Source organism: Hetaerina americana, unplaced genomic scaffold (assembly GCF_022747635.1).
Source record: "Hetaerina americana unplaced genomic scaffold, ioHetAmer1.1.p SCAF_19, whole genome shotgun sequence".
NCBI classification, from domain to species: Eukaryota; Metazoa; Arthropoda; class Insecta; order Odonata; family Calopterygidae; genus Hetaerina; species Hetaerina americana.
The window spans coordinates 2,672,798-2,694,413 of NW_027286752.1; the positions used below are offsets into that span (position 1 = coordinate 2,672,798).

At 38.6% G+C, this 21,616-nt stretch overlaps 1 protein-coding gene and 1 non-coding gene across 3 annotated transcripts in view; both read left to right on the top strand.

The window, feature by feature from the left end:
• The first annotated feature begins 250 nt into the window (after positions 1 to 250).
• LOC139687317 (protein piccolo-like) overlaps positions 251 to 21,616 on the top strand; it is a 378,873-nt gene continuing 357,507 nt past the window's right edge. Inside the window, exon 1 of one of the 2 annotated variants that reach the window (XM_071584470.1) lies at positions 251 to 631. In XM_071584470.1, the coding sequence (XP_071440571.1) occupies positions 515 to 631 (117 nt within the window). In that variant the 5' untranslated portion in view covers positions 251 to 514. The remainder of the gene's footprint in view (positions 632 to 21,616) is intronic. The other variant, XM_071584469.1, reaches the window with a different exon arrangement.
• On the top strand, positions 15,447 to 15,518 carry TRNAP-UGG (transfer RNA proline (anticodon UGG)). The gene has a single exon. It is a non-coding gene; the product is annotated as a tRNA-Pro (tRNA).

Genomic DNA, 21,616 nt, shown 5'->3' on the forward strand with positions numbered 1-21,616 from the left:
GATGAATAAGATGATCTCTCTTCCCCGAAGGTGCCTTGACGACAGTGATAGAGCGCGTGCTATCCCATGCCTCCTTTTCGTTAGTCCCTTCCTTTCATCTCCTTCCCCTGACTCCTCCTCCCTTCGCCATTTTCTCCTCCCCTTCCCTCTCATCTCTCGATCCCCACCACCGAATCTTTAACCTCCCCCTTCTTCGGCTCTGGTCGGGGGATACCCCTCTCAAAAGCAGAATAGAATCTTAACATGGCCAGCGTCTAGTTGGTCGGAGGCCGGCGTTTTGGCGTGATTCGACGGCGGGAGAGGAAGGAGGGAAGTTACTTGACTTGTTTATTTATTCAAAAAGAGATCGTCGATGTGTTATCCGTTTTTGAAAAGGAGTGGGTAGTGGTGCACCCATGCTCTGTGCTCGGATGATTATGGCCTCGTGGTCGGCGTGGAATTGTGCTACCGGTAAGAGGCGAGAGGCAAGACAGCCGTACCATATGATCGCTTCGTCGGCCGCTTCCAGCTGAGAATGACGACGCGTCTCCTTAGCATCGTGCTGCAGAGGGAGGATCGCAATGTGCCCTGGGGCTTCCGGCTGGCTGGAGGAGGCGATAAGGTTAACTCGCCTCCCGTCTCCGTCCTAAGAGTGAGTAGTATTGGGCTGTTGGAATTTTCGTAGTGAAATGGAAGAGTGATGTTTCTTTTTGATGAATACTTAATTTTAATTCGTTTCCTGGCACTCGTTAAACGTATATCAGTTCTCGTAGTATTTACGCTTAGGCGTGGCACTTCAATGTGAATTTAAAACTCCCGAGCGATGAATCTGTCTTGGTCAAATATTTATTGCCGTTTCTTTCTTGGAAAAATCGGTCAATGGCCAATCCTGTGCTGCGTGTTTATTTTTTGCAGGTTATCTATTGGCGCCAAAATTTGAATGAGCTTATACGCCGTACATTTATCTATTATTTTTTAGTTTGTTTTGGAAACTTATGTATTGTTTTTTCACCGAGTGTGCTTGATCGATGGACTGTGTTGCCCAAGGAATACTTGGTGTAGCATTAAATTCAATTAATTATAAATTTAAATGTAAAGTGGTTATTCCATTTTATTTTAAGCTTCAGAGTGTTGATAATTAGATTTTTTGCGTTATATTTAATTAATGCTCGGAAAAATAAAGTCAATTAGGATTTATGTTATTCAAACCATAGACTTAAATCCTTGATGATAGTTATGATAATGTCATGCCCCTTATAATAGTAAACAAAGCCACCACACTAATCTTGTTGATGAATAACAATCTTTCACCATTCGAGTGATCTTGCTGCGGGTTTATCTCTTCATCATTTTATAAAGTAAATGACAAATGAAAAGGGTAATTTTCTCTTTATCTTCGAATTATCAGACGTGGTTAAATGAATTTTCAGACCATTTTCATGAATATCATCCAGAATCACTTGATTCAACCTTTATTTATTATGGATGTGAACATTTTTTTCGGGTACAACATCGAGGAAAAGAAAACTATCGGATTTTTTAATGTTCGTAACGCATTGATTGTCCAATGACCGTGTTTCAAAATTATTGAATGCAATGGAAACCAATAAAACTAGTATGCGAAAGAAATTATGTTGAAAGGTGTAGGTATGGAGAAAATAAACCGGACAGAAAGGAAGACGAACCATCAAGTTTTAAATATGGTATTTTAAATATGAGAGGGGAGGCTGTTGGTGAAACGTCGTAAATGGCACAGGAAGTGGGTGAGTGGAGGAAATATTGGAAGTTAGTGGGATGCTGAAGGCTATGTTATATGGGGGAGTGTAAGGTAAGTGGGGGTAGAGGAAGGGAGAGAATAGACTTTTGAGACAGCTGGAGGGCCGGCAGAAGTTACGACTAAATGAAGGAAATCATATAGGGCAAAGAATAAAGATCATAATATTCTCTAGTGACCGTCCAAAGCGTATCTTTAACGATCTAAATGGAAAAAACAGTTAAAAATATAAGATTTTGTTCCTCTCTGTTAATTTATCCAAAATTATATAACATTCAGCGTTATGGTTTCAGTAATGGGGCTTTGTAAGTGCTCTATAATTATCACATGGAATACCAACTTTCACCAGATAATGGGCAATATTAGAATTTTATTTTCTCCGAGATACAGCGGAATCCCTCTGATTGTCACGATAGCGTTATCATAAAATGTAGCGATCAGTCATCCATAAGGTTAATGTTATATGCCTCTATCCTTCGTTATTTCATCTTCCTTCGTCGGACTCGGAAGCAAGGAATACGAACTTCGTCTTTACCTTTTGAATGCATGCAAAATTGAAATTTTTTAAAGAATATCTCAAATTCTCCATAATAAACTACACATTTTTTTGCTATGAGTTCCTGACTTTTTGGTATCGGGAGTCAGCCTTAAAGTATCTTTAAATTTTTATCTCGTCCTTTCAAAATGTAATAATGAGTTACTATCGCAGTTGTTAAAGTAGGGCCGGAATTCAAAGGTACAGATCCGACGAAATTTTTTCAAGTTTAATTTTGTGGATATACGCTTTACTGTCAGCTTACCATGACTTATTGTCGAACAATAATAAGTTGAGGGTTTGAATGGCATAATGATGTATGCGGTTATTAACTGTGTCAAATATAATGACTTCTTTCAATCTTGATTATAGTTGACATCATCTGATTTTTCGTCATGTTTTTCTTTTCGTTTGGCGAGGAGAACTCAAAAAGACAGTTTTTTGTTCCAAAGCGTAGTCATGGATTCGCCTGACAATAAAGAGGAACAAATTTTAATGGAATGGCTTTCCTTGCAAGCGACCGAGGTACCGCGTAATCTTTACGTTCAGCCAAAGTTCTAGTTTCATGTGATAATATATTCTGATACAAAGGATTAGGCACATTTTTGAAAAAATATTATTTTTTACCCTCTCTGACTCCGAATTTGATAAGTACCTCCCCCAACGCCCCTGATTTAATATCGCTCATGGTGATTCGTATTTGGTGGGTATGACAAAAAATCCCCTGAAAAATCATTTGAATTGCCTCTCACGAACCTTCTGTTTAAGGCTGTCATTAAACGATCAGAGTAGCAGCTTATAATTTTCATATTAAGATCGTTCTTGTACGGTTATTACAGGTCGGGCTTTTGTTTTGAAAAATAATAATATTCGTGAAATTGTGTGCATTCTTCATATTTTGTGCAAAATTAGATTGTCTTTTGTGCGAGATTCTAGAAATTTTTACGTTTATTTAACCCTTAAATAAGCTGTGATTTTGTACATGTCGATTTCTCGTGGCAGTGACAAGTTGGGCATGAAGAATTGGATGTGGAAAAGAATGGTCGCTTTCATCGCAGCAGTAAATGATATAAAATTATGGGACAATGACTTCCAGCGATCGTTATGATCTCCCTGCAATGACACTTGTCACGCTGCGCCCATTCGTATTATTCTGTGTTTCTATATCTTGTGCTTTTAATTTCTTCGAAGAAAATGGCTGCATGCCAGGAGAAATATTTTTTTCTTGTTTCGCAGCTGATTATTTCTAGAACTCGTTAAATCCCTGTGAAGAATCATAAAGGTGGAAAATAATCACGGCCAAAAAGCCGGTGTCCATAGTTTGCATATTTTCGTTTAATGTGAGCCATTTTATACTCATAAACAAGTCGAAAATAACTACCGCAGATTTTCACTCTTTTCTTGAGCCTATTGTCTGGCTATTGGAGTACACTTTGGGTTAACTGTCATATTCATGTAAAACCTGGCGGCGATTATGGTAATTTTTCGTGCATTATCCCCATCGCTCCCTATTACGTGATTTTTTACTGTCTTTCAATGTGTGATTTACTGATTTTGGCCACCCTTCTCCAATGATTCGTAGTGGTGACATTATGCTCGGTCGAGGTATTTGCGTTCCATCTGGGGAGATTCGAGGAACGTCGATATAATTACGCGAATTCATCTGTTTAACAACGAAAACGCTGGCCGTTATGAAGATCCATGATTTCAATGTATGCACAATTGGTTTTCTAAAACACATCGACGCCAAAACTGATGCTCGTATTTGAGTAAACATGCTTAAGGGAGAGCAAGAGGAAGTCCAGAGGAAACTTAATGCATTAATAATTGTTATTGAGGATTGTCCAAAACCCACTATTAGTAGATAGATTACCCATTATGATGTTGAAACATTTGCACTCTAATTCTTATCTAAGTGTAAGTAGCTCCTTCATTCATTCAGAGATGGTAGGCTCCCGCAAACAAACTCGGATGAATGGATAGGGCAGACAAAACTAAGCTCAAACAATTTGTTTTGTTATGTGCCATTCTGCGCCACGCAAATGGATGAATGAAAACCACCCATGCTAACAGCAACTCAATTGATTAGCCTCACTGAGAAGAACCACATTCACTCGTTTGACATTTTTTAAAGGGGAAAATTACTTACATCATCTTCACTCCCCCTAGATATTAGTTTTGATTTCATTTATGGAAACTATAGTTCTACTACCTTTTCTACTCGTTTCAAAGTATAAATTTATACGTCCCGTACCGTTATGGTCAGGAATATTACAATGGGTGAATTTTCTTTACGTTTAATGTGCGTCAAAATATGTGTGTCTTCGTGCAGTTAAATATTAATGTGTGCTCTGAATTATATAGCCCAACCTGTTTGACCTCGGTAGATTTTTCGTGAGGTTAATTGCAAGTCATTCCTTTAAGTTTTCCTTTCGAAATATTTCATTTGGTCCAAGGCTTTAATATTCTGAATCATCATGAGTACTAGGATTGATTTGAAGTAGCTCTCTACTTTTTCGGTTGGCCTCTCCGTGTATTCATTCCATTTTTTCGGCTACAATTATTAACTTCGCATGCCCTATACTGAGTTTTTCCTCAGCTGTTTCTTTGAGCTCAAATTTCCTCCAACTGCCTCCTTCAATCCAACTCTTCCAAAATTTGTTCCAGCAAGGTTATTCTTTTCAGTGGCTACATTTGTCATCTTTCTTCCTCGACTTCTCGTAGAACTTCATTGTAAATTTTTCGATTGTTCTTTTGATCGACAGCATTCTCATGCGGTGCCATTTTCTCATTGCTTCCAATCTTATTTTTTCTGTCGTAACTCCTGGGATCGTGATAAATATTCGGTGAGAAGTTGTAGTCATGATTATGTTTGGATGGCTGACTGACAGCTGTCATTTGCGTCCTTGGGAATGTCTCGGTGATTTGATGAAGGCTGGTTTTTTGTGGAACCTTGGAGAGAAAACAGACACAGGTGTAGGCTGACCATAATTTTAAGGAAAGGCAACATGGAATGCAGTACAAATTGTATGCATAGAATATGCTTACTCCTCCCACCTCCACGGATGCATTTTTAATTCAATTGGGGATCGGGATGGTGCGGTGGCTAACGTACAGGCTTCCCACCGAGAGGGCCCGGGGCCAAGGTTCAAGTCCTGGAGACAACAAATATTTTTCAGTGGTATCCCAATCCCTACTTGAGGTGCTCTGTGGAGAGCACTTTGAGTGAGTACGACGTCCGTCGGATGGGACATTAAACTGCGGACCCCTTGCCGCCTTTCGTCAAGAGTAGGTTAATACCGACGCCGGGTTTCTCTCATCTACATCATCTACATAATACCCCGCAAGCCGCCGCAAGGGCGTGTGGCGGGGGGTGTTAGGTCACCAACCGTAAAAAAGAAAAATACCACATGCAAAAAAAAAACAACACGGAAAATTACACCCACAGCAGCGCACACACTCATGCAAAAATCCCTTCATCCAATACTCATGCAAACACATAAACCGCAAAACAACTAAAAAACTGCACCCCATGATGCAGCACGAAAGACATCCTACAACACGGAAGCCAGAACACAACAAGCAAGAAATTGAAACATCACTACCACATGAAAATGCACCACGAAACACTCTACCCCCAAAGAGTCTCTAAATGGCAGGGAATGGGACCCAACGTTGCAGGTAGCAGGAATTTGCCCCCGCGGAGAGGGACGAGGGATTGAAAGGGAAACTCAAAAACAGATGAACAGAACATGAATGAAGTCATTCGGAAAGAATGGGTTATTATAGCAAAACACATAAGGTTAGTGGAAGAGCATGCATTTAAATACAACTAATTATTTTTTAGACGCTGAGGGTGGCAAGTGGAATTTTTGCTATCTATAACCCTGCAGTTGCTATCCCGTATTGTCCGTGGGAAGAAGGAGTCCTTGAGTCGGCTAGTTCTGGCATCTATTTCCCGAATTTTATATGCATGATCCAAGCGACTAATGTATGTAGGAGTACGAATAATTTGCGAGACCTCGGTGATGAAACATGCGGATCTAAATTTATTTAATAATTTCAATCTTGCATTGAATCGTCTCTCAGCCAATGATTCCCACCCCAAATCCATGAGCATTTCGGTGACGCTTTGCGTTTTATCGTAGGAATTGTTTACAAAACGGGCTGCCCGGCGTTGAACCTTCTCAATTTCCCGAATGAGACCTTTTTCACTCGGATCCCACACGCTGCATGCGTATTCTAAATAAGGCCTTACAAGAGCGTGGTAACAACGTTCCTTGACCTTCGAGTCACTTTTGCCGGCAATGCGTCTAATTAATCCCAATTTTTTATATGCTTGACCGCAGACTTTACGTATGTGAGTCCCCCAAGTTAAGTCTTTGGTGAATGTGACACCTAGGTATTTTACCGTATCAACTACTGCTAGGTCACCTCCAGCTAATTTGTAAGCAAATCCCGTTGATCTTTTAAAGAAATTTACCACTGAACATTTATTATAATTTAGAGTCAATCCCCAGTTAGAACACCATTTAGTAATGCAATCTAAATCCTGCTCTAGAATAAAACGATCCTCATCCCCAGATATCTCCCGATAGATCACCGTGTCATCCGCGAACATCCTAATTTTACTTTTCACTTCGCGGTTCAAATCGTTAACAAAAATCAAGAAAAGCAACGGCCCGATCACACTTCCCTGAGGTACCCCCGACGTGACTCGAACGCTGTCGGAACTAGCGCCATCAAGGACTACCCTCTGTTCCGGCTCTGAAAGAAAATCTTTAACCCAACTTATGGCGCCCTTGTTTATACCCGCGACCTTTAATTTAGGAATGAGTTTACCGTGTGGGACCTTATCAAATGCCTTTTGAAAATCTAAGAAGATGGCATCCACTTGCCTACCTCTCTCACCCGATAAAAGTAAATCATGTGTAAATAATCCTAATTGGGTCTCGCAGGAGCGGGTTTTCCTGAATCCGTGTTGATTGTCACTTAAAAAGTTAATATTGTCAAGGTGTCTCATTATTGAACTGACAATTATGTGCTCTAAGATTTTGCAACAGATAGAAGTGAGAGATATAGGTCTGTAATTACTGGGATCCTCCCTGTCACCACCTTTAAAAATAGGCGTTATTTGCGCGGTTTTCCAAATCTTAGGTACTTTGCACTCTGTGAGGGATTTGTTAAATATAAATTCAAGGTACGGGGCAATGTTTGGAGCTAAATGTTTTATCACCCTAGCTGGTATATTTTCGGGACCCGGGGATTTGTTGGGTTTAATCTCGTTAAGCAATTTTAGAATTCCTTGTTGGTCCACTGTTATTTTTTCCATGGGTGGAGTATGTATTGTTTCTTGGAGATATGCGGTGGCAACATCATTCGAGAAAACGCTTTGGAAGAATGAATTTAAGATGTTAGCTTTACCCTCACTGTCTGTATGAATTATATTGCTACAATCCCTTAAGCAAGCCACGGTTTGTTTACTCCCATTTACTTCCCTAACATACGAGCGTATGTTAGGGATGTCCCTCGTATGACCAGAAAGCTTTGGGGTCAGTGTCCAAGTGCTCGCAAAGTACTTTGCGTTGAAAGTCCAGTAAAGCGCTACGTAATTGTGTTTTGGTTTCAATTTTGGAGGATCTATATGTGTCCCATAATTGTTTATTCTCAGGGGATGATGTGTTCACGCCTGCCCTCTTTACCCTAGAGTGTAGCATTCTCTGCTTTCGAAGGGCTTTTCTAACGTCTTTATTGTACCACCTGGGGTCGCGATTTGCTTTGACGTATTTTATAGGTATGAAATCTACGATTCCTTTTTGCATGATATTGACAAATTCTGTCCAAGTTTCTTCCACGTTGACATGACTTAAGCGGGTTTTGAACTCGGGTAGTGAAGAGTTTAATTGATTGGCAAAAGATTCAAAGTCTGCTTTATGGTAATTATAAATTTTTCTTTTTGGTTTAATGATCTTTTTTATTTCTATGTCCAAGTGGACATTAATTGCTTTATGGTCACTCAACCCCTCATCAGTTGATACACTAATAATACGTTCAGGCGTGTTTGTAAGAAATAGATCCAATATGTTTTTTCCACGGGTGGGCATGCGTACTGCTTGATGGAGGGAGTTTCTTTGAACCAATTTTATCATGGAATTGCAAGATTCGCGATCGCGGGTCCCAGATTTAACGATATTGTTGTCCCAATCTATACCAGGGAGATTAAAGTCGCCACCAATTATGTTTATGCTGTTATTATATTTACGTGTAAAATTGTAAATTTGATCGTTGAGGGTGTGAAGTGTTTTCAAATCTGAGTCTGGAGGTCTGTAGAAAGAGCATAAATTTATGTTGGGTTGATTGGTCCGTATTAAGGTGCACCAAACACTTTCTATGTTATTATTTTCAAATGAAATTTGCCTGCTTTCAAAATGACTTTTAACTGCCACGAAAACCCCTCCTCCGGGTCTTGTATCTCTATCGTGTCGGTAAACTTTGAAATCTATTGGGAAAATTTCTTGGTCATTTATGTCATTGCACAGCCAACTCTCTGTGCCTAATACTATATCAGCGGAATGAGTTTGGATTAAGTGTTCTAGATCCGCTGATTTGTTCTTGAGGCTTCTGCAATTTATAACAAGTATAGTTAAATTATTTCTCTTCATCCTTCATCCTTTCCCAATCATCCCTAATGGCGCAAATGGCCTTAGTTTTCGGTCGCCTCCCATGAAAACTACTACTAGTAATACAATTTTGCTTTTGCTTTGGTATCTTTTATGGTTTGCTAATTATTTACTTGCTCTACGTCAGCTATAAGTTTGCTGTTACGTTAATGATCCTATTTTATTTACACTAATGATATCGTTGTACATTTATTACATTCTTGCTATCAATACTAAAAGAAAATACTTGTACTTTTCCGCAGATTTGTGTGGAAAAGTCTTTCCTTTTAGTATGGATATTAAATACTTCCACGAACTGAAGCCTGAAACAACAAAATGTACATTCTTGCTGTTTATTCCTACACTTAATGCTTATTTCTTATTGTTTATACTTATTGGTTATATGTGTACATTGCTTATTATAATTTTTTTCAATGTCTAAACTGTGGTTATAGTCTTGGTATATAAAGTCTTATATTGTATGCAAATTCTTATTTGTGCATCCTCTTTGGATATCGTTTGATACCATAGTTTTTCTTCTTCACAATTCTCTAAGTACCATTCTCTTTGCATTTTCTTTAGCCCTTAAACCTGAGGTCTTCCTTTTTTCTGGTTAATCTTATTTCACACCTTATTGTCGTAGTCTTTAGGACTCTCTCCGTCATTCTTCTTGTTACTTGTTGATGTCTTAAATCAATTTATTTTGTTTATCATACATATTGTTTTTTAAACAGTAATGTATAATTTCGGTGTGTGATTCTGCCCGATATCCCATCTCATGCCACAGCGTAAACCTCCATACTTCATATATAACGCAAGTAGTTATTACATGTTTGAATGTACTCGGTAGTCCGCATTCCTCACAATTCCCATTTTTCTTTTTTTCCTATCCTGGCAATATATGACCTGCAGTTTCCGTGTTCGGTTATCATTTGACACACTATACCTGTATACTTCAACCTTACAGATAAAATAAAAAAACTGGCAATTGACAGAATTTATAAATCCCAGCCACTACAAGATTCCTCTGCCAAATGGCGGAGAATCCTGTATCTGGGTGAAACCTGGAAAAAAATTTACAAATTGCTACCAAAAGATAAGTTAAAAATCGCTTATTATAATAAATCAAGCCTTAAAAACCTGCTCTCACACGCAAAGGACAAAATTTTAGAAGGAGAAAAGAGCGGTGTGTATATGTTACGTTGTGAGTGTGATGCAGTGTACGTGGGTCAAACAGGAAGGAAATTCTGTACGCGAGTGAAGGAACACCAGGCCTGTGTGCGGAACCAAAAGCCATCTTCGCATTTTGCTAAACATTTGCTGGACAACCACCACCAGAGTGCCTTTCAGCTAGAAATATTACACGTTGAGAAGAAAGGGTATAGACTTGACGCTTTAGAGCAACTGGAGATTTTAAAATATGTTCGCTCCAAGGAAAAAATTATTGTTAATGACCTATTGTACACCTCCCATTCCCCTCTCCTTAACCTTTCCCTCCGAGATATCCATAGTGAACCTAAAATTCCACAACCTCCCCCCCCCCCGCTGGGGACTCCCAGTAAAGGGATAATCCGGTAGGGACTCCTTCCCCCCCCCTCTCCCTCGGCCCTCCATTACCCACTCATTCCGCCTGGCTCTCCACCCACAAGCGCGCCTTGCCCAACCCCTCCCTCCCCCACCATCCTCCTCCCCAGCCCCCCCCCCCTTTTTTATCTTTCCTTCCCCCCAATTTTCCTCCCACCTTCCCCCCCCCCGGTCTAAGGGTATATATATGTTGGTCGCCTGAATGTCTGCACCTGAAGATGACGTTGTACGTCGAAACCCGGGTCGTGTGTTTGTGAAATAAATCTGTGGAATTACAAAGTATAATTTTATCCGCTTAAGAATGAACCGATTCCATAAAATAACGCCTGAAACCATCGATTATATTCAACCTTACACTTTTCCTTGTTTTTAAATCTGGGTATATCTCATATATGTTTCTACCTTTTTCGGATTAAGACCATTCCTTACCCAACTCTTCTTCCGTTATTCTGCGGAGCTTCTTTTTTAGAGTACTTGTATTCCCTCTGTCCAAATTATTGATCTCTCTACCCAGATACTATGTGACGAAACCTCGGAACAGGGAAAGGCAACACGAAATGAGGAAAGGCAGCAAAGGGATCATAGAGTTAACGGCCCATCCGTCGGATTGGAGTAATTCAGTTGAAATTCTCTCCTCTCGGCATCCAAACAGGAATCGCGGTACCATAGTATCTAAAATCCTAAACGGCCAAGCATACTGTAAGGCAGTGGCGAACAAATCAATGATTTCGGTGTCTTGTGATCAAATTATATCTACGAAATTATTTTCATTTTCAACAAGTTTGTCACCAATTTGCACTTTGCACAAAATTGCAAAATGTTAGAATCTGTGGAAAAGTGCAAATTTTTTTTCTCATAATTGTGAACGTCCACTACATCTCTCCTGAATCTGTTCAATATATTTCATTTTCGTGCCTGCTTTCAGGATGATTGTTAAAGAAATTAAAACGATTAATATCTGCAGGTGTTGGCGTAATTACCAAGCAAACTTCACCAATGTGGCGCACGTATTGAAGATTGTCCTCTCATTGTAGAACACGTGGATGGTGATATGCGGATCTCGTTTTCAGATCTCGATGGTCAACCTAGGCTGTCTCTAGTGGTCTCAGTAGATCCATAGATAAACCTGGTAGTAGGTAGGTTTGCCCAAAACATTTTTTTGGGTGTGCCGGACTAATATCAATTCGAAGTAAAAAGAACGAGAAACCTAATGCGAAGGAAGCGGGTGTCCACTTTACAGAAAACGAAGGGAATAGTTCTCTCCCCCTATTCCGGCGGTCTGCGCACCCGTGCGTCAATTTCGGGTATTTTCGATGCATATGCTCCAGATGCATTAATTTTGTCGAATCGAATAGACTTTGCTCTGTGCTTAAGGGAAAAAGTCCACACATATGGATTATATTCTCTCGATAACTATTGAACGAAAAGTCGAGAAACGGGCGCCCATTTTGAAAATTTCCCGATTCAAATTAAGTTGATGACACTTTTGTCGAATTTATAAACTCATCCCCTTTTAGCGAGGAGCAGGTTTTGAATGGGGGACGAGGAGGACATTATTACTATCCCAGCTAACCCAGATTCAATGCATTACGTATCGATGTGTGTTTACTGTAGAAATCGATAAAAATACAAGGAGTAGAAAGGGAAGAGGTACTCATTGCCTAAGTTAATATTTTCGTGACTACAATCACTATGCTCAGAATTATTAGTGTAAAATTAGTGCATTAGATTTATGACCTATTTATGATCTATGTTCTCAAATGACGCTGCAATTGTATGACCTGTGCTCAATGTCCAAAAATCACCTTGGGACCGATATTCTTAAAGTAATAAAAATTATATAGAGATGATACTGAGAGGGGGTGCTCGTTTTACTTTATGAGGCTTATCGTAATAGATGAAGATTAAGTGCTGTGGCATTTGGTAAACATACTAAATAAAACTTTACGTATAGGAAAAATTACCTCGGTGCTCTCAATTAGAGCCGAGCGTTTATCGAAATTTGTTCGTTATAGGTCATTCCACTTCAGGAAGTATCATTTTCTTCTCCTCCACTTTTTCAAAAACTTTCTGTTAATTATTCAAAGCAATAACGGTCTGTTTGACATAATATATATATATATATATATATATATATATATATATATATATATATATATATATTGGTGTGTGTGTGAGGGTAGTCCAGGGGTAGAGGAAGTTAATCGAGAAAATCGAGAGAATTAGGCAATAAAACTTTGCGTGGGTAGTCTATTTCCATTTTTGTCATGATGAAATGATGTAATAGATAGATCCAGAGGCGTCATATGCGGCTTTCCATTGCGTGTGAGAGGGCTACCTTGAGTCCAAACTACTCGCCGAATTGACGTCAGTGCATTTCTATGGTAATGAGTTATACGGAGATTTTTGAATATCTTGGAAGTATTTAAAGGGTTGAAAAGTTATTAAAATCAAATGCATGCTGTAATACCTGCAAAACTTAGGGGAAAATTGTCGATGCGCCTTGAAATTTTAGAAGTACCCTAGAAATGATAATCTCGTGATTATACGGTATCACGCTAGTTTGGCTAGATGGCTTCTTGAGGCTAAATAAGTGAATATGACTACCTTGACGCTAAATTATGAAAGTCATAACGCTTGAAAATTAGGGATGTCTTAATATAGATTTATAGCGACTCTCAATGCATTATATCATTTGTATCCTAACTACTGACTCCATACATGACATCTCGCGACAACGTTAACGCATTGATTATCACAATGAAATATTTTACCTTGTCTAAATGCAACTAAACAGGGCGTTTATACTTCCCCCTAGTAGGTCTGGTGTATAATTTAGAAAAATAAATATGCATGCAAAAGTTTTGAATTGATTATAATACGTTGAAACCACTAGGTAAATTTCCCCACATCATTAATACAACCGACACGGGTTTTCCGTGACCAACGTGTCGGGTCATGTATCATATTTTTGTTGGACAGGATTTGATGATTTTTTTGTTTGGGGTAGGGGACAGATAAGGCGAAAGATATTGGCAAGGTGCGTCATCCTCGATATGAAATCGCAATCTGATAACGGAGGAAAAAAAGTCTCTCTCGAAGACAGATGTGTAGAGGGTCACTTTCCCACACTTATGTGGGTTAATGGTTGTGAGGTTGGCGGTAGGCGAATATTTAGGAGGGGACAACAGGGAGAAAACAATTGACCATTACAAATAAAAAAATCAGTAAGATTATTGAAAATTTTCAGATATGTATCAGAAAGCAAACTTATTTGGGTATCATAACTAACAATGCCAATAGGGATGATATTTTCATGATAATAGCCCGTACTCTTGCTATAAAAACCCCGTAACCAAGGGTTGTAAGTTACCTTATATTGACTGTTTGCCGTAGAGACTGAAATAAAAACTGTCCGGCCGAAAACTGTGTGTCAATTTGTAATTATATAAATGTGGGAAGCTTACTTTTCAAGCACTAAAGACAAATATGCTAATCTGGAAAGAAGTGGAACATATGAGTTGGCATGTGAGACTTTGATGCTCAACACATCGGTCAAACTGGCTGCAAAGTGAAGGACTGAATAAATAACGCAAAGAAATTGTTTTATTGCATGTAACGATAAATCGTAACTTTTCCGAACGCTCGAGTGAAAACGAACATTTTTTTGTAAATTGTATGCTCTGATTTTACATTGTGCGTCCTTCATAAGGACGAAAAGTACCGAAACCAGTGTCAGTTAAAAGAATGGAATGTAGAAATTCATCTTGTGATTTCAATTTATAATGATGAACACAAAACATTGCCCACGAGTAACGCCTGACATGAGATGCCATTTATTTTGTTTTGGGTTGATTGCATTCCAGTTACTTCCAGTTACGGGCACGGGCTTGGGAACTAAGGATTTTCTTTGCATACGCGATGATTTAAAGAGGAACGGACGAAAGAAAAACATAATTTTACTACAGGATATTATTTTTCCTCAAATTTATTCTAAAATGTGAAATTTAAATATAATAAACTTAAATACGTATAATCTCCACCCTGCGTGAACAGATAAGCCACTAAGTGGTTGGACGACTTATTACTTGAGTGCTCGCCCAAATGGGGCAATTACCAAGTAAAATTAGATGAAAAACGTTCAAATGAGGACGTTTTATGGCCTTCAAGACATTTTAATTCGGGTACGAGGAGTGGATTTTTTTATAAATGATTACCTCGGGCAATCGAATCGAGCTTCATACAAATACGCCCCAGATTCTTTTCAAACTATGATTGAACGAATTCTCTATGTTTAAATTCATGAGCCCAAGCGCGAAGGCATTATTTTTGTCAGGCACTTGAAGTATAAACGGTTAAATAAAACGACAGATCAGTGTAATTTTCAACTGGAGCAAAACGACATCGAATGAGGAACTAGAGCGATCCAGAATGGTGATTTCAACTGAATGGTGGGTTGCCCTCTCCTCTCGGCGGTCATTGTGCAGGGTGTCCCAAGTTAGAACAAGTTAGAAACCATATTCCGGCAATAGTTGTATGCTACAATACAATAGATTATATCCATTTACACAAGCAATGTGATATGAACAAGATTTCCTATTTCTTACTCAGGAATCGTAATATCTCCCCAAACTGTACATATTGAACAAATATTTAGTAAAATAACGCAAATAAATTTATTAGCATGAAATACTGCATGGATTTTCAGTCCAAATTCAGCTTTCATTGCATATGACAAATATGAGATCCTCTAACACTCTCAAAAGATTTGCCTGTGTTTGTGTGCGTCGCACTTTCGTTTCCCGTTGAGCCCACTCCCATAGCCTGAGGCCAAATCTGTGGTATGTGGAACTCCCAACGTCATAAGGAAATGCATTTTCTTGAAGGTTAATTTTATTTTTGAAGACTAGCAAGAGGCCTGTTGGTCTAGGGGTATGATTCTCGCTTTGGGTGCGAGAGGTCCCGGGTTCAAATCCCGGACAGGCCCTATTTTTTTCGGTAATGGTATTTCGGTAAAAAATAAAATTTTCATTAAATTCATTTACTTTTTCACCTGCCTTTCAATCCCATGAGAAAAAAGCTAAGATTCATTTATATTTTTTCAGCAGTTCTGTGTCCTGTTCCATAATCTCACTTGCTTCTCCATCTCTCCTAAGTACTACCTTGATCAAAAAGTTCCCGGAATAACCACCGTGTGGCGCTCCTATCGTTCCGATTTGAGTTCTGTTTTTTTTGTTAAATTGGTACATCTGTTGTTGATATTCCCTTTAAATCTTAGTGTCATAACTTGACATTTGCAAAAGTTACGGTCGGTTTTCGGTATGTCCATCAGTGCTTCCTGCGATTTTTCCATTACTTCCTCTCGGCTGCTAAAACGCGTTCCCCGTAATGGTTTTTTAACTCGATTGAACAGAAAGAAGTCACAGGGAGCCAAATCAGGTGAATTCGGTGGCTGTTGGATGGTATTTGTTGCATTTTTCGTCAAAAAATTACGAATAATGATAGCACTGTGCGACGGTGCGTTATCATGGTGCAAAATCCACGAGTTTTCTGCCCACATTTCTGGTCTCTTTCGGCGAATTGCTTCACGCAAACGTCTCATAACGCCCAAATAATACTCTTTGTTTACTGTCCGGCCTTCTGGCAAAAATTCATGATGCACTACACCGTTGTAATCCATGAAAACCGTCAGCATTGCCTTCTTTTTTGACTGAAAACGACGTGGTTTTTTTGGTCTCGGCTCATTTGGTGAACGCCATTCACTTGCCTGATGTCTGGATTGCGTGTCGTACTCATAAACCCACGTCTCGTCTCCAGTAATGATCCTTTTGATGAATGTGGGATCGGATTCAGCCTCGCAAATCATGTCTTTGGCGACGTCAACACGGTCTCTTTTTTGCATGAAATTGAGGTCTTACGGCACCAACTTTGCTGCTACACGACGGAAACCCAAATCATTAACCACAATGTCTTGGGCGGATCCATAGGCAATGTTCAAGTCCTCCGCTATTTCTCTGATGGTTAATTTGCGGTTATTGACCAACATTTCTTTTACTTTATCAATTTTTTCACCGACTTTCGATGTCGATGGTCTGCCACTGCGTTCATCATCTTCGATTGACTCACGACCACTTCTGAACCGCTCGTGCCACTGGTAAACGACCGTTTTTTTTAGAGAATCGTTGCCGAAACACTTTTCCAACATTTCCAACGTCCGTGCGCCACTAAATCCGTTTTTTACGCAAAATTTAATACAAGTTCGTTGTTGCAAATTTAAATCCATTTCTGAAATTGTAAAAAATCGCCAACACACACAGAGATAGATGTACTCTTGGCTACGTAACTTTTGCAAATGTCAAGTTATGACACTAAGATTTAAAGGGAATATCAACAACAGATGTACCAATTTAACAAAAAAAACAGAACTCAAATCGGAACGATGGGAGCGCCACACGGTGGTTATTCCGGGAACTTTTTGTTCAAGGTAGTATTTCTGATTACGACGTCCTTCACGCTGTTGCATCACTTAGGAGGGTCTTACTTGTTAAGTTTATCCAGTAATGTTTTCTCTTCGACAGAGCCGTCCAGGAACCTCGTGCAATTTTCATTTCCTACTCCTTTGCTGTTTTCTTTTCCTCCCATATTTTTCATATTTTCATTACGTCTCCTTTTTTTTCTTCCGGTCGGTTTTGCTCTTTTTCCTCTCCTCTACCTTGAAATCCCTCCGATTTTAATACTTTATCTCTAAAAGCTTTTCTCTCTGTCACCTCTTCTTCTTCTTTAATGCTGTTTCTTTCATATTCTATCTTTACTTCGTGGGTTCAATTTGTTGCTGTTATCTTTTCCTTAAGATATCTGAAGATCCGTGTTGTTAAATCATTTTAACCAATTCTGTATAAATTCACAAAAAAATCAACTTTTTGATGTTTTACGTTATTTAATCGTTCCTGAGTCATTATTTGTTTAGAAGTTTTTAGCCGAATGAACTATGAACGCTATTTTTTATGCCCAATCCAATGCTTAACCACAGTTAAAAAAATAAATTGTAATATTATCATGTTCATTCCCCATCTGGAAATAATGTCCTGCAGTAACAAACGTGAGATCTTGCCGACGAGAACGTATTTTGGCACTCAATGTTTGTCGGATTCCAGCGACGGTTTTCTGTATCGTTTATCACTCTATAATGCTCGCCGACCTGAAATGTGCGTCGGTATTGCTGACTTACTTAGAGAGTGTTTACCACGCGGCGTGTTTGCATGCGTACAATTGGAGACAACTGACGGTGTTGCAACACTAACCGAATTGTGGCGGAGAGGAGAAGGTTGCCAAAGACAGGGCCGGCCTAAAATATTTCACCACCATAGGCGACAAGTGTAATTCCTCACTTCAACATAAAAAAGGCAGAAATCGTTATGTCATGACTGGAAGAGAAATCGATATTTGTTCACTTTAAAAGCTTTTGTGGACTTTTAGTTTTTCAAGTAAACTGCTAAAATGTGATAATTAAAAATCATCTATTTCAAGTAAAAGTCGGCAGCAAATTCTAATTATTAAAACAACCGGACGAAATAATATACTTTGAGATCACCGGAGATAAATTTTCGTAATATATAAAAATATGAAAATTTAGTGAAATTCATCGTTACGATATCCCAAAATGAATAATACTGATTCGAAATGTTAAAAATACAATCGTCAAATTAAATAGACCATTTAAAGTGAAGATATGAATATTAATTTTAAAAAAATAACATTTGAAATTTATATTCATATGGATAGTGTATAAATAACTAGTGGAATTTAGAAAATAAATCATTAAAATATATTGTAAGTTAATTATACGGATAATTTCTTGCGTTGGCCAAGGCTAAGTCGGCAATCAGTTCTTTTGGCTAAATTTCTTATGCTAACTCACTTTTAATTGGCATTGTGTCCAGTTCAACAAGTCTTTCCTGACTATTGATTTAAGATGTCATACTTTTAAGTTTAGAAAAATGTTTTCTCTTAAGTTCAAAAACTACGGACAATGGTGGAGTAAAAACAAATTTACCTGTATCTCAGACTTTTCGGATTTGGTTCTAATTGTTAGATTTAAGTCCCGCACGACTGAAGCAGTTGCAGCCTCAGGAATACGATGACTCTGGCCTTAATTCTCAGAGTACACTCATGTGTCATCATTGAATCAACTCATCTCTCAGTCAATCGATGAAGATGACTTTGGAAAGTAATATACCTGTTCTAAATTTTAAAATAGTGTGATTACTTCAGCAGTTGTTCATGCCTGAAGTTATGACTGTCACAAAAATATCTGAACGTTAACGTATCTAGTCTAACGGAGTAAATCTTCCTTAAACAGAATTTTTGTTAAGTCCAAAACGAGAGAGCAAATGCCTACTTTACCTTTAGAGTGTCTGATATCATTTCGTAATGAAACTTCATTAATTTTCTTTTCAAAATCTCTTTCACTAGGACAGGTGAAATTTTGATGTCAGTTCACGGGCATGTGGTATTGTTCTTCCTAAACCTAAAATCTAAATCATTTCATGAGAAGACCATACATTTCTATGGTTTATGCATCTACTCTACCGCCTCAATCTACAAATCATTTTCTAGAAATATATTCGTAGTTTTCCAAATAGGAATAAGATTCTGTACCATGCGGTTAGGGACATCAAAAACGTGAAAAGATTTATATTTTTAGCAGATCAAGGGGTTTCTACTTAGTCATCCTATCATTAGGACCTTCCAGTGACGAATCTTCTTAAACCAGATATAGGGCATCGTAGACATCAGCTAATTGATACCGCGGAGGTGGGCCATTAGGGCGTTGATTCGACTGGACTACCTTATTTTTTTGCTTTGTCTGTATGCTCTAATTATATAAAATGAAATGAGGAACGACTTACTTTTAGCCTTTTCACTTATTTTGTGCTATTTTAGATACTCAAGAAATATTAAATAAGAAAATTCATGTACTCGTAATAATCTAAAAAAAATGAACCGTACATTGAACCATATCGTAGCATGAAGCCGTATTTTGTGAACAATTATCACAGTATGATAACAGAGCAAACAATAATTGCTCAACTCTGTCCGCGAAGGTGGAACCAGAAACGACGGCTGTTACTTGGCCTTGGGGGCCGTACTTAAAGTACCCAGGGCCAATTTCCCGTTTTTGGTATTTCTAAGGATCCTTAAGACACAAATTCTCCCTCCCCTTGACTCACGTAATCATCGGTGCTATTATTAAGATATAAAACGGGAATCTTTTTAGAATAAAAAATGTACATTCAGCTTCGACGGCAGCTTTTTCACTACAGTTCCCCGATCACTTCAATGACATGTTTGTGTATTAAAAACTACCCTATCAAGAAAGAAAGCGTTGTTTTTCTGCATTGGTGATATATAAAACAAAATACTGAAATGAATAAAATGTTTCGGAATTCTTTTACTAAGTTGATAAATGATTTAATAATTCTTAACGCCAAAGAGCATTACGCGATGTGCTCCTTGGTGATGAAGGATAATCAAAATTTAAAAAAGAAAATTGACTTTAAAAACTGAACTAATTCATCTTATGTTTGAGTCGTTCTTAGCCATCCCATCTTAGCGTAAGGAAATGTAATAAACCGGAGCGGTGCGCCTCTGCTTCTCCCAAAAAGCTTAAGGTAATTTTAGGACAGCTTCAAGCGTTAGAAGGAAGATGGTCATTGGAGGAGGGAGGAGAGTTAGAAAAACTATCTTTCTTTATTTGCACTGATCATACGGAGCATCTTATTGATGGTAAAACGCTTCTCTGCTAATTAATTCAGCTTATTTATATCCATTGGACACTAACTATTAGGTTATTCTACCGCTTAAGGTAGGTTTGCGATGGAAAAAGACTGAATAAGGATACATTTTTTTGCCTCTACTAGCGAAACACAACCTGAAATTAGACTCTACAATAAACCCTTAATCTCAACTCCGTCTATGTACTTCCTTCCTCCCTTCGTTCCGTCCAACATGCCTATCCCACATCCACCTCTTCCTCGTTCGACTAACCTTCTCCCCTCTCTCACAGTCTTCAACATTACATCGCCAATCAAAACGCTCTGAATCAATATTTCCTTCCTCCTTATGATTTCCCCAAACTATCTCCTATCTTCCCCCGCCATGCTCAGCACCTCCTCATTTGTTTTTCTTTCTGTCTTCTTTGCCTTCCCCATCCTTCTCCACACCCACATTTCATGAACCTCCTATCTACCCCTAGCATCCTGCTTCAACGACCATTGTTCCGCGACGTACAAAATCACGCCCCATATTGAATTTTTCCCTAGTCTTCTCTTAATATTCTTACTCAACGTTCTTATCATCAATGACTACATTTTGACCTCCTCTTTCAACGCTTATCTTAGCCTTCTTCTTTATCAGAAACCTTCTAACCTTTGTTTTTTTTTCATTTATTCTTATCCCAAACCTATCACATTGATTTTCTAATCCGCTCAGCAACGAGTATCACCCCTCGGTTGACTGGTAGCTACAGCTTGATCATCCGCCAACCGAATTGATTTTATTGATTCTCCCGCCGGGTTTCACTCCTATCTCTAGTTCTTCCCATGTTTATTTTAATGTTTACTTCATGTACGTATACGTTGAATAACACGGTGAAACCACTCTCTTAATCCTCTATCGAACTCTGCCCATTTCGAGTATTCAACCGCCACTCGCAACTGAGCAGCCTGAGACATTGAATCTACCTCTGCCTAATTTACTCTTACGAACTTCCTCTCGAAATTTGCAAAACAAATACACAAATCCTATTTTTTATATTTTTCTCTATATTAGTGGCCTCATTAGTACTATGTCGTCACGCGCTGTCTCTCCCCTTGTTAAACTCATCTACTCAATACCCCGCAAGCCGCCGCAAGGGCGTGTGGCGGGGGGTGCTAGGACACCACCCATAATTTAGAAAAGAAAAAGAAAAAAAAACCGCATGCAATAACGACAAAATCATATATAAAAAAAAAAACATGGCATACATTCATGCATGAACACTTACACCCCACACACATGCAAACACTCAAACTACCAACTAACATA